This window comes from Solanum tuberosum, unplaced genomic scaffold (assembly GCF_000226075.1).
Source record: "Solanum tuberosum cultivar DM 1-3 516 R44 unplaced genomic scaffold, SolTub_3.0 scf00488, whole genome shotgun sequence".
In the NCBI taxonomy this organism is placed as follows: Eukaryota; Viridiplantae; Streptophyta; class Magnoliopsida; order Solanales; family Solanaceae; genus Solanum; species Solanum tuberosum.
Genome location: NW_006239411.1, coordinates 93963 through 109448, shown reverse-complemented (window position 1 = coordinate 109448; position 15486 = coordinate 93963). Strand labels below are relative to the sequence as shown.

The following is a 15486-nucleotide window of genomic DNA, read 5'->3' as shown; positions in this document are numbered from 1 at the left end:
ATGTGTTCTTTTTCTTACGAAATACCTTTGTATATATATTCTTATTTTCTTCTTTATTTTCTTTTTAATGTTTGATTAAAGAATCCATGATTTATATTTCCTGAATAATTCATTCATTAGAGGTTCTTGAGTTATGTGATAATAACAAATAATCAATTTCATGCTGAAATATTACTAATATTTTTTAAAAAACCTATTTTTTAAAATTATTTTTAATATATGAATATTAATAAAGAATTATTTTGCAACTTGAATGTAATTATTATTTATGACACGGACAAATTACCTAGTTTACGCCCCGTTGCCATCCCTTCTAGCGGAAACCAGAAAACCTCTTAATCGTGTCAACCTGTTCACAAGTGAAACGGGAGTTGAGGTTATTTAAAAGCCAGGTTTAAGCCAAAAAAAAAAACATTATTTTTTCTTCCTATTGGTTCTGTTCTGGATTGGAAAAAGGGGTTTTGCAGAATTTGCTGGGTGTAATCAAGCGAGGGGAATTGACCACTGTAATCAAGCGAAGGGAACTGTTCAAGCATTTCGCGCCAGACATGGTTGATTGTAACATAAACGATAACAAAGAAACCCTGCCAGAAATGGGGGATGCCATTTCTGATAGGGACGGCACAAATGAAACTGAATCAAAAAAGGACATACTTGCAGAAAAAGAGAACTTGCTGACTCCTGGAAAGGAGCTGGCTAAAAACGTCCGTAGTTGCACTAAGAGTGAGTCCCCAGGCTCAAGCATACTTGATGCTAGTCTTCAGGTGCAGAATGAAGAAGACCGCTCAGCAGACGAAAAGGTTTTCTTCAAGTCTCCCACCATTTCCTCCAAAGCTGAAGGTGATGTGAATGCTAGTGAATCTCAAGGCCCCGGTGGATGTAGGGATAGTTCTAGTCTTGATTCTACTGAACAACTGGACTCCATAGTCCAGAATGAGAGTCCTGTGAAAGTAAGACCTGATGATGAAGAACCTATAAAACGGAATGATGGGGTGACTGCGGGGGAGTTGTGTGGAGTCCATGGGGAAACTCAACTGGAATCATGTATGGTACATGTTACTGGAACAGAGGAACTAAAAATGGGAGTGAAGAGGTGTGGCTCATTCTTAAGCAATAAAGCAAGGGAGGAGAACCTGAAACGAGGAGCAATTCTGAAGCAGGCATTAATGGAAAATGAAACGAAGGAGGGATTGGATGATGTGCTGACAGTGACAGAGATGCTATCAGCCAAAAAGACTAAGGATGAATTGCTAAAGCCCGAGTTGGACGTGGAACATGATATTGATGTGAAAACACCATTCAAGACCTTTCTACTGGATACAAATCCTATGGGGGAAGATGAGTCTGGAACAGAAGAAGAGCAAGCTGCATTTATGAAAGAGCTAGAAACTTTCCACAAAGAAAGGTGCTTGGAGTTCAAGGCCCCACGGTTCTACGGAGAGCCATTAAATTGTCTCAAGTTAGTCATACATGTTTTTCTTGATTTCACTGGTTTACTTTGCTTGATTTTATTGAACTTGGCCCAACTATTTTTGTTCATGTTTGTTAGGTTGTGGAGAGCAGTGATCAGACTTGGTGGTTACGAGCAGGTCTGTATAGAGTTTAAATGCGCTGATGTAGTGTTACCATTTTTATCAACAAACTTGTGTAACTGTTAAGAGTCAAAGTGGTGCAAATTTGGGGTGAAAAGAAGTGCTTTGGATTGGAAAAGGTCTGCTATGACTAATGGCTAAGGTTAGGTTAGGGTCTGGAAAACATTAACTGCACTACTCTTTCTTAGAAATAAGGAAACGGTTACGAGAAACTGGAGAAAGAAGAAAAGCAAAAGAATAAGTTCTAGTGGTCTCTTGTCCCCAGGCCTTCGGTCTAGTGGTAAGAGTGCCCCTTTTGATGTGTGCGTTAGGTGCACATTAGGGGTTCGAACCCTGCTACCAACAGAAGCTTGGTATTTTAATGGAGAAGGGTAGAGCTGGCTTATTATTGAGCAATGAGGGAGAAGCTGTCTACATTAATCCAAGTCACTTGCATTGTATAAAAGTAGCAATGATATTCATTCTTGCTTCTCTACATTTTATTTGGAGACTTGAACCAGTTATTATTTGGATTATCTTAAGAATCTTCTATTGCTCCTTTTATGAACAAAATCTTTTGTTGCTTCATCATCCATTAGTTCCCTTTCCACCTTTACTTCCTGTGGTGATAAATAGACAGAGTTGTATTGATCTTGTTGATGGACAGATGTGTTGACATTAGTTATGAGAAATGTGAAACTTGTTATTATGGGAGAAGGGCCAAAGTTCCCCTTCAACTATGGGAAATAGAGCAAAGTTGCCCTTATTTAAACGTTGGTCCTAGTGATAAAATAAGGGCAGTTTTGCTCTATTTACCATGGTTGAAGGGCATTTTGACCGTTTCCTATAAGGAGATTCTATGGAAACCTTGACTCCTATAGTAACAGGTTGGCAGATATTAAAGAAACATCAAGACTTTAACTTGGTTTGTTTGTAGTAATTTTATATTGGTATTTTGGTTGTAGCAAGAATAGTGAGATTCTACGGAGCGCAGCTCACTAGTTGTGATGCGGTGTAATTAGTTGGAGTATGCTTTAACATTTCATGATTTTCTTTTACTAAATCATGTATGATTGAGTGTGGTTTCCTTTACCTCTGTGCTGTAAGGATTTAAGCCCCTTTCAGGATATGCACTTGACTTTTGTTAAGTGGACTAGTGGGGACCAGAAGAAATTCCTATTTTTTGATGTATTAATACTTTCTACATGGCTTTTAATACAACTTTCTTTTCTTATAAAAGAGCCTTACTTTCTTGCTCATGTCTACCATATAAGTTTTACTTACTATAATCCTAGAAACGTCTTAGAGTTAGAAGGAGAGACTACAAGGACTTTATCTTTGTTCTGCATAAAACTTACTATCTTTAGAGCGGTTATAGTTAGGTTGTCTATTTGTCTATCTATTCTGTTTCTTTCACAGCTTAACAAAAAATTCATTGTTAGCTTTGTAATGGAGTGTACAATCCTATACTCATTGGTTATTTCCTATTGGTCTTATAGGTAACATCATGCAAGCTATGGCGACAAGTAGGAGAATCGTTCAAACCCCCCAAGTAAGGACAAACTCATATTTGTGGTTTGCCTCAAACTTCATTTGTTGTAGATTTATTTTGCTAAGCAACATTGTTTGTGAGTGTCACTTATTGTAATTAAAAGAGAAAAAAAAGAGGTTTTTTTGGTGTGAATACAAAGTTACCCTTGTCTCAAAAAAAAGAAAAAAAGAGAGGTTTTGGGAGTACAATTACTTGATTATTCCCTAAAACATGCTGACATTTAAATAGTGCTTACAAGTAATGTGAAAAAAGCATTATGTAATTCCTATTCCTAATTACACAATTGCAAGGAGTCTAAACCTTTCTGTATATTCACGGTACAAATGCTTGCCATATCTTTGGATTATTAACATTTTTAACACACTAATTCTCTAAAAAATATATTTGACACTCTCCCTTGAGTTAGAGTGCATAGGGTATATAAATCCTACATTTTCATATTAAAAAATTATGAGGTTTGAATTTTTGCCATATTTTCATCTTGCCGTGTATTCAAACTTTTGACATTTTCCGCAAGTTGGAGAATACGTGTTGTATGCTCCTAACCTGCCCAAATATAACCAATTTTGGAGCAATGGAGTGATTTTGTAAGCATATTCGGTAATTGATCGTTGTAGTTGACAAAACCTATATCAATGCCCTTTTTTTTTTAATCTGGTAACTGTGAATATATTTCATTCTAAGCAAAACAGTACGGAGGTTGTACTAAAACTATATTTACAAAATTTACTTCAAATCCTACTATATTTTTCCTAAATTGAGTCTAGAGCATCAATATAGAGATGGTATTATTTGAGTATAACTGATTACACCAAAAACATTGTCTCAAACGGCAAGATCGCTTGATCTTCTGCATACTGTTCTCTTTACTATCAAAACATCTAGAGTTCATCTCCTTCCAAATTGTCCAACAAATGCTAGCAGGGACAATTCTCCATCTATCTCTATTTTTTGCCTGCATACCTGCTTCCTCCCAGGTCTGGATTGCTCCAGTAGTCTTGCCAAGCATAGTCCAAGATATGCCTTTAAGATTTAAGAACATCCTCCACAACTGTCCTCTGAGTTTGCAGTGAAGAAATAGATGGTTTACTTCTCAGCAGTCTCATAACAAAGGAAACATCTAGGACATAATTGTATCCTTCTCCTCATCAATTATCTTGAGTTAGTACTGCTTCCTTAGCTAACAACCAGACAAAATAGGCCACTTTGCATGGCATTATGGTTTTCCTGATACTTCTCCATGGCCAGTTGTTTACACTCTTAAGTGGAGTGATTCGTCCTGTTGTAAGCATTATTCACCTTGAAAAGGCCCTTCTTGCTACCTTTCCACCGTAAAGTATCTTGTCCTACCTCCAAACCATTGAACTGATCTATGATGCTAAAAAAGTCTGCCACTCTTTGGATCTCCCAATTATTTAATTGTCTTCCGAAGATAAAACTCCATCCTTGAGGTGTCCAATGCTCTGCAATAGTCTTCTGCTGGTGAATACACGTTACCAGCTTCCAAAAAAACTGACAATGTGAAGGCAACACAATTTTAACGCGCCCTTATTTTTTAGTTCTTCCACCTATTTGGTTTTTTCTTTGTTGAAATTATTGGCTAATAAAAAGAAAGACAGTGTTAAGTGTCAAATTTACAATTATATATAGTACAATTGTACTGTGTTATGTAAAGGACGCTCAACTCTATAACCTAAGACACACAACCTTCGGTTTTAATCTGCTTCTTAGTCGAAAATATATATGATAAAGTGTGAAGATCATCTCAGCGAGTGAAGTGTACTACATTCAACAATTGCAGGAGGTTCTTATTTGTACATTCGGTTCCTTCTACCAGCGTGACTCTCAATAATAGTTCTCTATGGATTTCAGTCACTGTGGGTTATTAAAAATTAAGTTGATGGCTGAGGAGATCGAGTAGTCCACGGAAAAGGTCAGAGACACTGTAGGAATTTTCTGTGGGACTCGAGCCGGGGCGACGGGAATATCATTTGCTCAAGCATGAGGTAATCACATCTCCTATGCAGGTGACAATGACAAACAAAGAATCAGAGACCTAGAGGTGTTACTAAAAGCTTTATGGGAGAAAAGGATGTGCTTGGGACAAAGATGAATTGATGAAGTGTTGTAGGCATGAGTCCTTGTTGAAAAATATGGAGTTCAATTTGGAATTGGCGAGCTGGTGACATCACTTCATGTATGGTGTAGCTTTGGGAGGAGTATTCTGAAAGAGGAGGAGTGACTTCTGTTGAAACATCTAGTGTAAAGTTGGTTGTGGAGACTGGAGAGTGGAAAAGGATTTGAATCACCTACCAGGCTATGATGTATAGTGAAACATGTTAGGAATAGCTTGGATGATGTCAAACTATTGAAGAGATGTTACTATGATGGAAATTAAGAAGGAGATGAAGAGGGAAGAAATGAAAAACAACGAGGGAAGTAGTTTGCCTAACACTCATATAGACAACATAGGAGGGACTAGGGAGGAAAAAGAGAGCGGATGAAACGGTATGAATTTCTCTACTTACATAAAAAAGAGTAGGAAATTTTATGGTTTTCTAGTGCATTCGGAACAACTTGTCATATGGCTAACCGACTGTGGAGAGTGGTTCTTAATTGGTTTGGGGTGCGGTGGGTGATGCCAAGAACAGTCAAGGAAGGAGTGAAGGAGGCATTGCATAGCTAGGGTTACTGTAGGGAGAAAAGGAGTCGTAGAGCTTGGAAGGTTGCCCCGCTAGTACTCTTGTGGGTTATTTGGAGCAAGAAAAATGGGAGAGCGTTTGAAGGGGTAGAACAAGACATTGTAAAGCTGCAAAATAGTATTTTGTTTCTAGTTTGTTTTGGTGTTCCCATGATAACCTTTTTTTTTAGATAAGGGTAACTTTGTATTCACAAAAAATTATCATCCAAGGGATGATGAATTGGAAACTTACATCCCACAGGGTGGTGGGCACACCCTCAAAAAGCCATACAAAATTACAAGTTTCCTTTAAAATCGACCATCTCTATGCTTTCCCCTACCAACTCTTGCTTACACCAAAAAAATAAAAGACTTAAGCATTTCATTTCTATCTTCTGAAAACTATCATTTTGTCCTTCAAAACACCTAGCATTCCTTTCTTTCCATAGAGTCCACCATATACAGGCTGGAATAGTCTTCCACCAATCTTCACTTTTCCCTCTGTTGCCAATTCTTGTCCTGCTATTAAGGAGCTCCATGGTTGTCTTTGGCATCACCCAGCTAACCCCTAGTATACACAAAAACATATTCCACAATTTTGAAGCTGCTTTACAGTGAATGAACAAATGAAAATTTACTTCTGCTTCTGCTCACACATAAAGCATCTTGAGCTCAAAATACCTAGCATTCCTTTCTTTCCATAGAGTCCACCTTATACAGGCTGGAATAGTCTTCCACCAATCTTCACTTTTCCCTCTGTTGTCCAATTCTTGTCCTGCTATTAAGGAGCTCCATGGTTGTCTTTGGGCATCACCCAGCTAACCCCTAGTATACACAAAAACATATTCCACAATTTTGAAGCTGCTTTTACAGTGAATGAACAAATGATTATTTACTTCTGCTTTCTGCTCACACATAAAGCATCTTGAGCAAAACTACATCATCCTTTTTTGTAATGCCTCATGTGTAAGGCAAGCTTTTCTTATGACCAACCAGACAAAACATGCTACTTTTAATGGGCTTCTTGTCTTCCACACTAGCTTCCAAGGCCATTTTTAGTCACTGACTGATTGACATTTATCCTCCAGTAGCAGGATTTGACTGTGAACATTCCTTTGCTATGTAATTTCCAAATTGGTTTATCCTTTCTTTGAGATATGGCTGGAGGGGTGTTTAGCACCTCTAGTAGCCTGGCCACATCCTCAATTTCCCAGTCATTCAAAGCCCTCCTGAACACTAAGTTCCACCCTTGTTGGCTCCATACTTGAGCAACAGTAGCAGATCTTTGTAAGCTCAAGGTGTAGAGGTTTGGGAATAAGTTCCTCAGGCTATCATCCCCTTTCCAGATTTCATTCCAGAAATCTGTTTGCAGACCATTGCCCACACTAATATAAATATTGTTATTGAACTGTGGCCACAACCTTCTGATGGTCTTCCACACACAACATCCAAACGACCCCATCACCTCCTCAGTAGTCCATTGGCTAAACAAGCCATATTCCCTGCTATGAATCTTCTCCATAGGGTTTCATCTTCAGTACAAAATCTCCATAGCCATTTTTGTAGTAAGCAATTATTCTGGATGCTAAGATTTCTCATGTCAAGGTCACCTTGTTTTCTACTCAAAGTGAGTGTCTCCCATTTCACCAGGTTGTAGCCATTCTTTTCTTTGTTCCCTTGCCAAATGAAGGATCTTCTCATTCTGTTGATTTTCTTCACAATGCTCTTGGGTATTGGAAATAGACTCATCATGTAGGTAGGTAACCCATCTAAAATTAACTTGATGAGAGTCAACCTAACCCCAGTGATAGGTACTGACTTTTCCATCTTGAGAGTCTTTTCTCACATCTCTCAATCACCTCATTCCATACTTCCAACTCCTTGTTTTTGTCCCCCAAAGGCAAACCCAGGTACTTCGTGGGCAGAGAGGCTATATGACATCCCAAATTCTCAGTTAGACTTTGTAGATTGTCTACCTGATTAATTGGGAAGAGGAAACTTTTCGACCAGTTAACACGAAGCCCTGAAATGCCCTCAAATATTGTAAGGATTGCTCTCAAGTGTTTGATTTGTGCCACTTCTGCTTCACAAAAAACCAGGGCATCATCTACATAGAAAAGATGTGTGATTTCCAGATCATCTCCTCTCCCTATTTGAGCACTGAACCCTTTTATCCAGCCATTTACCTTTGTTGTTCTGAACATGTGGTTCAAACCCTCCATAGTTAGTAGGAACAAAAAAGGTGACATAGGGTCTCCCTGTCTAAGACCTCTATCTGATTGAAAAAATCCTTCAGGCTTGCCATTTATAATGAGTGAGAATCTTACATTTGAGATGCAATACTGTATCCAGCCAATCCATTTCTCTCCAAAACCTATGTCTTTCAGAATTTTTAGCAAGAAATTCCAATTAACATGATCATAAGCCTTTTCAATATCTAGCTTGCACAGGATGCCTGGTTTCATCTGTTTGGACTTGATTTGTATAGAAGATTGGGTCTCCTTTTTTGAGAATCATGTGTTGATGTAGGTTCTCTCTTTTAGTGTCTTGTAGTATATGGCTTGTATATGGGTTTGTTTCCCCCAATTGTTAATAAAATTATTTACCTTCTCAAAAGAAAAACACTACTCATCAGTCTCTCTATAGAAAATCTCGTTTTTTGATGAAGCTTTTACATTTGATACCCTTTTTTGATCAAGTAAATGAATTTTGGTATAAATCTTATAGGCAGAATTTTTCCATAAAATCAAATAAAATATTTACTTAAAACATTGTATTTGAGCCCAATGAGCTCTTATAATGTTCCTAGCTTGTTATAAGCTGGGCTAGTATAACCAAATAAAATAAATGAGTTGTTCAGCTTACTCTATTGAATTTTATTTCTAAGGGTGAGCTTATAACATTATGATTTATGTTTGGTGCATTAGTACTTAATGTAACTTATTTTGAATTACAACTTCAAAATAAGTTGGTGATGAAATGATTCATGTTCACTCCGTTAGCATTTGTTTCTTTCTGATTCTAGTTTCCTATCTAGTTCTCTCCTGCATGATATTAGAAGTTTCTTTAGTAGTTGGTGTTTCTTATAAATGGAATAGACTTGATCATTTATTGTGTTCAAACTTGTGCAGGACTTGTACTACTGTCTCTTGGACATTCCGATGTTTTTACGAGAAGGTCAACCTAAAATTGTTTCCTTAGAAATTTTATTTCTCTTGAAATTTAATTGCTGGATTTCTTTTTGTTTTTTATAGTGTGTTTGTTGCTTTGCAGTGTTTGAGATTTGTACAAGCTCAATCGTTTGTTTAAACATGACATAAAGGGAGTTAGGCTAATATTTAGTTGTACTATGATTCTAGTATCCGTGGAATCTAATTCTAATGGTAATGGATTATTACTATGGAAGGCTTAGTTGTCTTTCTCATGAAGGTTCAAAGGGAAGAACCACATGTACAGTCCTTAAATTCTGATTGAGATATTTGTAGTCTTTGGGCTTAGCATTGCAGATCTGCAGTATTCAGGTGTGTTCAGTTGTTATTTTGGGGGTTGTTGAGCACATCTATAGGTATGTTAGGATGGAAACAAGGTGAATTTTCGGTCTTAAAAGAACAATTTGACTTGGGATACTCGATAATATCCTTAACCCAAGAACGGGGGAGAAGGAGAGTAAGAAGATGAAGACTCGTACTTTTTGTTTGTGGTTTAATCTATGTTGCACCTTCATCACTTCTCTCTCCATATTTTTGAAAGGCAAGTATTATTTAAAGCAGCATAAAGAAGTCACTGGAAATCTACTTTACAACGGTCCTTTTTTTTTGATGAAGTGGATTCATTAAAATGGCATCAAGAAGATGCAAAAGATTACAAGGATAATTCTTTTAGGGTCACAAAAAAGGGGCATGCAACTTCTTTCTAAACTAAAGAACTAACAAAAATCCAGGAAGTGCTCTCGATTATTTACGGCGGTCAACTTCCACCAACTAAATAGGCATCCACCCTTCAAAAGGTTGCTAGACGTTGAAATTCCATCAAAATATCTTTTGTTCTTTTCTATCCATAAACACCAATAAATACAGCTGGGAATCATCTTCCAGATATTCTTGATGGCTTTGTCAGCTTTCTGTAAACTCCGTCAAAATATCTTTTGTTCTTTGTTTCCTGTCAAATACTCTTTTTTGAGAAAGGTAACAATGCTATATATCATTAGCACAGCAGTGTTAAAAGCCATATTTACAGTTCCTAAAAAGAGCAAAAAAATACTCTCTAGTTCATCTAGGACCCTATGATGTATAACAGTGATTCAACTACCATGAGGTTATGGTGGGATATGTTTAGGTGGTTTGGAATTTCTTGGGCACTGCCAAAAACTATGAAATATCTGATGTCTGTTGGAGGAGCGGGAGGAGGAGGAGAAGACATAGGGCATGGAATGTGGTTCCTCTTGCATTAATGTGGGTTGTTTGGAGAGAGAAATAAGTGAGCTTTTGAGGGGGTGGTGTTGAGTTTTTCTCATTTTGATGAGGGGGTGGTGTTGAGCTTTTGATGAGGGGGTGGAGTTTGTAGAGAACTGTGTCTTTTGCAAAATTCCTCACCTTTTGGTTTACCTTGTATACAGCCAGTTTTTTGGCCTCGTTGATGATTTAAATACGTTTACCTGATAAAAGAAAAATCAATGATTCAACTTCTTCTAGCAATTCCTTTTTACACCAAATATGAAATAAAAACAGACAATTCATCTCAATCTTCTGGGTATTACTGCCTATATCTTCTAAGAATCTTGAGTTTCTATCCCTCCATGTCGTCCACCAAACACAAGCTGGGACAGCACTCCACCATTTCTTCTGTTTGTCCACCCCCTCCACAGTTGTCCCAACAAGCTAGAAACTCTCCTGTTGATTTAGGCATGGTCCTTTTCAAACCTTTTATGTTAAAAAGATAATTTCTGGAGTCAAATACTACTTTTCAGCAAAATCTGGAGTGTTCTTTCTTCCACCTGCGCCTCTATCTCTATTATGTCCAATGGTTTGTGATGGATACATGAGGATCCTGATAAAAAAAGATGCCATATTTAATCATGTTTCTCAACTGTAATAGTCCCGTTAATTGGTCCCATTGTATCGGTATTGAAGAAGTGTTTCAAGAGTTGGTCAAAACTTCTTTGTAGCTATATATTTTATTTTACCTTACTGCATTTAGGCTGATGAGCTGTCACCTTTTGCAGGCCCTACTGGAATATGAAAAGCACAAAATGCGTAATGGTGAGCTTCCTTTCACTGATGCTGCTTTGGCAGAGCCTACTAGTGCTGGAATCCAGGTATTTCCTGTGTACCATCTTTGGAAGATGTTATTAAGCCATGAGTACATTTTTCTTTTCTTTTTACTTGGAGTTTTGTGTGTGTGGGTGGGGATGGGTGGGGTGGGGGTTTCTTTAGTGAAAGAAAAACATTTGAATAATACCAGTGTTTCAAGGTCGCACTTAAGCCCTGAAGCAAGGCTCAAAACGTGTTAACCGCTTCGGTTGCTTAATGTGCGCTTCAGTGTCGTTATCAGGTTCTAAGGCATATTTTTCCTTGCCAATAAGCCTTTCTAAAGAGGTAACACTAAACAATTGATATTTCGCTTTGTCGTAAAAAAATTCCAATTTAGCCTGAAAAGAAAAAAGGTGGGGTAGAAAATAAGTTTCTATTGAATTGAGTAAGATCCTTTTGATTTGTTCATATATTTGTTATTCAAGCTTATAATTATTAGTCTTGGACTAAACATATATCTTTGAGTTTTTCTTCCCCCTTTGCGCTTTTTTCATTAAAGCCCACATTTTATAATAACTCAATGGAATCTAGAGGTTTGATTAGGGATGGCAATGGGGCGGTGCGATGCGGGGCGGGTTGAGCTTAACCCGCAAAATTTTTAGTCCGCTTCGTCCCACATAACATTTTTTTTCATTTTCAACCTGCCCTACCCCGCCCCGCATAGACCCGCTCCGCATGAACCCACCTTGGACAATTTTTTTGATATTTTCTTTTTCTAGTTAAATTTGATACTAAAAATAAAATTCGTATAAGTAAATTCATTTTTTCATTAAGTTGTATTAAATTAATAGGATAGTGACTTAAAATTTTATTTTTTAGAGGTCAATCGAGAAACATGTAAGAAATTTAATTATTTTTTATTGAACCATTTTCATTACGATCTTGAATATTTTAGTAGCTTTAAAGGAATTATCTTAATAAATAATGCTCTATCACTCTATAACATGTAAAAAATTTAAAATTAAGTTTAAACCCACATAAAATCACATATACCCGCAACCAGCCCTGCATAGGCTTAAACCCGACCCACCCCGCATCCGCCCCGCCCCATTGCCATACCTAGGTTTGATACTTTTACCATCCTCTCTAAAACTCAATAGGACCTATAGGTTTGATACTTTCTAGAAGCAAGAAAACTCAGAACTTGGTCATAAGATGTAGGTGCATTAGTCGTAGTTGCTGGATCACTGCCATAATGGAGCTAAGGCCTTCCTTGAACAGGAAACTAATTGTAGTGGAACTTCTAAGTTGTCATAATTCCTACTCCTATATTTGGATTAATTACTACTCTAAAGTGGAATGCGATAAAAAAGAAATAGCATTTAGAAGCACAACAATATAAACTATGGGACATGATCTCTTCATACATCATGTACTATTAGAATTTAGAACTTGTTCTTGCAGGGAAATCAAGCCTCTGGATCAGGTAGAGCAAGAAGAGATGCTGCAGCTCGAGCCATGCAAGGTTGGCATTCTCAACGTCTTCTTGGTAATGGTGAGGTTGGAGATCCTATCATTAAGGTTTGTGACGATGGTTACTAGTTTATTCCCCTAGATAATAGCAAACGGTTCATCTCCAAATGGTGTTTTAATCTCTTGCTTTTTCCTTTCCTTTTGGCAGGAGAAGAACTCAGTGTCTTTGCCAAAGCGTGAAAAGCAACTTAAAAGCATTGGTATCATTTGTTACCTAATCCTTTTACAGAAACAATCTTAGTTGGGGCCTTTGGTTTCTTCCACTGACCTCTCTTTCTCAATTAAGGTTTGAAGCGGAAAAAGCCATCTCCAATGGAGCATGCTGTCAAAGTTACTGGTGTGAAAGTATCAAAACCGCAGTTAAGATTCTGGTTTTTTTTTTCTAGATTCTTAATGGACTAGTTGCTTGCACGTGAAATCCAGGTCACTTTCGTAAAGGAAATGCAGATTACTAGTTTGCATGCTCATTTTAATAATCTTGTGAACACTTCTTGGTTCTTTCTGTGAAAGACGTGGAATAATCACATTAAGGTGTGGAATTATCCTCGTTTTCTTGATTTGTTGATATTTTGCTGAGTACAGACTTGTTTCTAATTGGCATGCACTTTATGCTTCTGTCCTGGAATTTATTTTGATTTCCATGTAAATAATTTCATCCTGTTGCTGCTGCTTGTTATGGAAGCATCTCTATGTTCTGGAAGGCTAATAAACCCCTTTACATCCCCGAATTTGCAGTTTGGAGACAATGGTGGTGGATATTGGCCCTCCTGCTGACTGGGTGAAGATCAATGTGCAGAAAACTGTACGTTCTCTTTCTCCACTGGCATGACTTGATTTTAAATGCAATGTGTTAAATTTTCTCCACGGGGATCAACTTGCAATGTTAAATTATCTGTGCAGAAGGATTGCTATGAAGTCTATGCTTTAGTTCCTGGCCTTTTGCGTGAAGAGGTAAATCCTGACATTGTTGTTTCTCCTGTGCTTGGGAGGCTGTACATGATAACCGTTGGATATAATTTTAACATAATATATGTAAGGTTAGGCCATAAACTTTGATTATTTTAATCTACACATACCATATATGAATGAATTGTATCTTACTTTCAGTGGTGCCCAATTAGGATTGTTATGCATCCTGTGTTCTTTGTGTCAACACTGAACTGGACTATCTCCAAAATATTTTTGTGCTGGTCAGTTGATTGATTGACTAATCTACTAATTTGTAATGGTTATTCTTATCATTGCTGATGCAAAAGTAGACAGTTGCAATTCTACCATCTGCAGTAGCAGGAAAAAATATTTTTTCTGGTTGTGTTCCTGATTATCAGCACCTGTCATTCACAGCATAATACCAAATAGTCTTTTATTTCCTTCCAAAATATTTTTGTGCTGGTCAGTTGATTGATTGACTAATCTACTATTTTGTAATGGTTATTCTTATCATTGCCGATGCAAAAGTAGACAGTTGCAATTCTACCATCTGCGGTAGCAGGAAAAATATTTTTTCTGGTTGTGTTCTGATTATCTGCAGCTGTCATTCACAGCATAATACCAAATAGTCTTTTATTTCCTTGTTATAACACCTCTGGGTGTATTTAAAATTTTGTCAGGTTCGTGTGCAGTCTGATCCTGCTGGACGCTTGGTTATTTCTGGCCAACCTGAACAGCTGGACAATCCTTGGGGTGTTGCTCCATTCAAAAAGGTTTATTCTCAACACTTTTGAACCATTGTTGTTATCTAATGAACCATAAGAAACAATATCATCTGTGAATTACATAATAAATTTACCACTGCTATTTAGTGTTGCTTTCTGATGATAACGTGTGTGCCACTTCTAGTTAAAATATTCCTTATGTTGAGGGAAGAAAGAAACTTTGATTTCACGATCAAACAAACTTTTAATGCCATTCTTCTCACCTATTTATCCAATAAAGAAAGTGAAACCAAAGTTTCTTTAATTATGATGCCAACTTGTTATCAAAAATTATAATTCTCATCTCATTCAGTGAATTGAAGAGAATAGGATAGAAAAACTAGAAATTTGAGAATGCGTGAGAACTGCGTCTCAGCCCTTGTGTAATTTGTATTATACTGTATAATATATCCTTGTCTCCTAATTGCAGTGATAATGGGACCTATTCTGAATCCACTTTGGAAAAGTTATGTTTGTCTTTAACATTTATTGGTTTCGAATTGCTATTCCAACGTATTAACACTAGGACTTTGTTTTTCCAGGTAGTCAGCTTACCTTCAAGAATTGATCCTCACCAGACCTCTGCTGTGGTTACCCTTCATGGGCAGCTCTTTGTGCGTGTACCATTTGAACAGTCAAATATGTAGGCTGAGGTGAGCTGGCCTCTTACATTATCAGATGGCACCCTGGGGTGAGTTGTTTTGGGACATGGAGGTGTTGAATTCACCTGTGATATTGAATTTGGCTTGATAGTGCAAGTGCTTTTTTACAGTGTTGGGTAAATGGTAGGTTTCATAGTGTGCTCAAGACAGTGATGTTCCGTCTCCTAAGCTGTTAATTTTTGTACAAAATCTTGCCACATCGCCAGCACCTCGAGTATGAGAGCTCTTTCTGAACCTCAAACCATCTGCCCTCATTTGTTAAATGATAGCTGCCGTTCCAACTCCTACATTGCACAGTTCTTAAAATTCAAAATGCTATCGGCTATTTGTTGTTCAGAGAATTAATTATCGAGAAAATCTCCATGTCATTGCAATGGTGATGCAACAGCATAGGTGTTCCCTTGAAGCTTTGAACAGAGATCCGTCTATGAACCCAATATTGTTTTATTTGTTAGAAAGTGCATTAGTAACAGCCTAGCGGCTAACAAAATTTCCCCAACTTCCAACTCCTGATCCATCAAACAATGTAGAAACAAGTATCATCA

The 15486-nt window shown here is 37.4% G+C and overlaps 1 protein-coding gene across 3 annotated transcripts; it reads left to right on the top strand.

Moving 5' to 3' along the window:
- The first annotated feature begins 295 nt into the window (after positions 1-295).
- Positions 296-15228, top strand: LOC102591206 (AT-rich interactive domain-containing protein 5-like). 3 transcript variants are annotated; one of them, XM_015303901.1, is made up of 12 exons: positions 296-1459; positions 1550-1589; positions 3071-3123; positions 8935-8980; positions 11025-11117; positions 12502-12633; positions 12734-12785; positions 12872-12944; positions 13321-13387; positions 13486-13536; positions 14208-14288; positions 14822-15228. In XM_015303901.1, exons 1-12 carry the CDS (start codon positions 549-551, stop codon positions 14924-14926), a joined length of 1704 nt encoding a protein of 567 aa, XP_015159387.1. In that variant the 5' UTR covers positions 296-548; the 3' UTR covers positions 14927-15228. The 3 variants fall into 3 exon arrangements, with proteins under 3 accessions (XP_015159387.1, XP_015159386.1, XP_006364334.1); XM_015303900.1 differs by having other exon boundaries at positions 14196-14288; XM_006364272.2 differs by having other exon boundaries at positions 297-1459; positions 12517-12633; positions 14196-14288.
- Positions 15229-15486: the final 258 nt, after the last annotated feature.

Excerpts from the sequence above, each read along its gene's own strand:
- LOC102591206 (XM_015303900.1), top strand. The coding sequence starts at position 549 with ATGGTTGATTGTAACATAAACGATAACAAAGAAACCCTGCCAGAAATG. Across the intron at positions 1,460-1,549 it reads GAGCCATTAAATTGTCTCAA|GTTGTGGAGAGCAGTGATCA; the intron begins GTTAGTCATACA and ends CATGTTTGTTAG. Across the intron at positions 8,981-11,024 it reads TCCGATGTTTTTACGAGAAG|GCCCTACTGGAATATGAAAA; the intron begins GTCAACCTAAAA and ends CACCTTTTGCAG.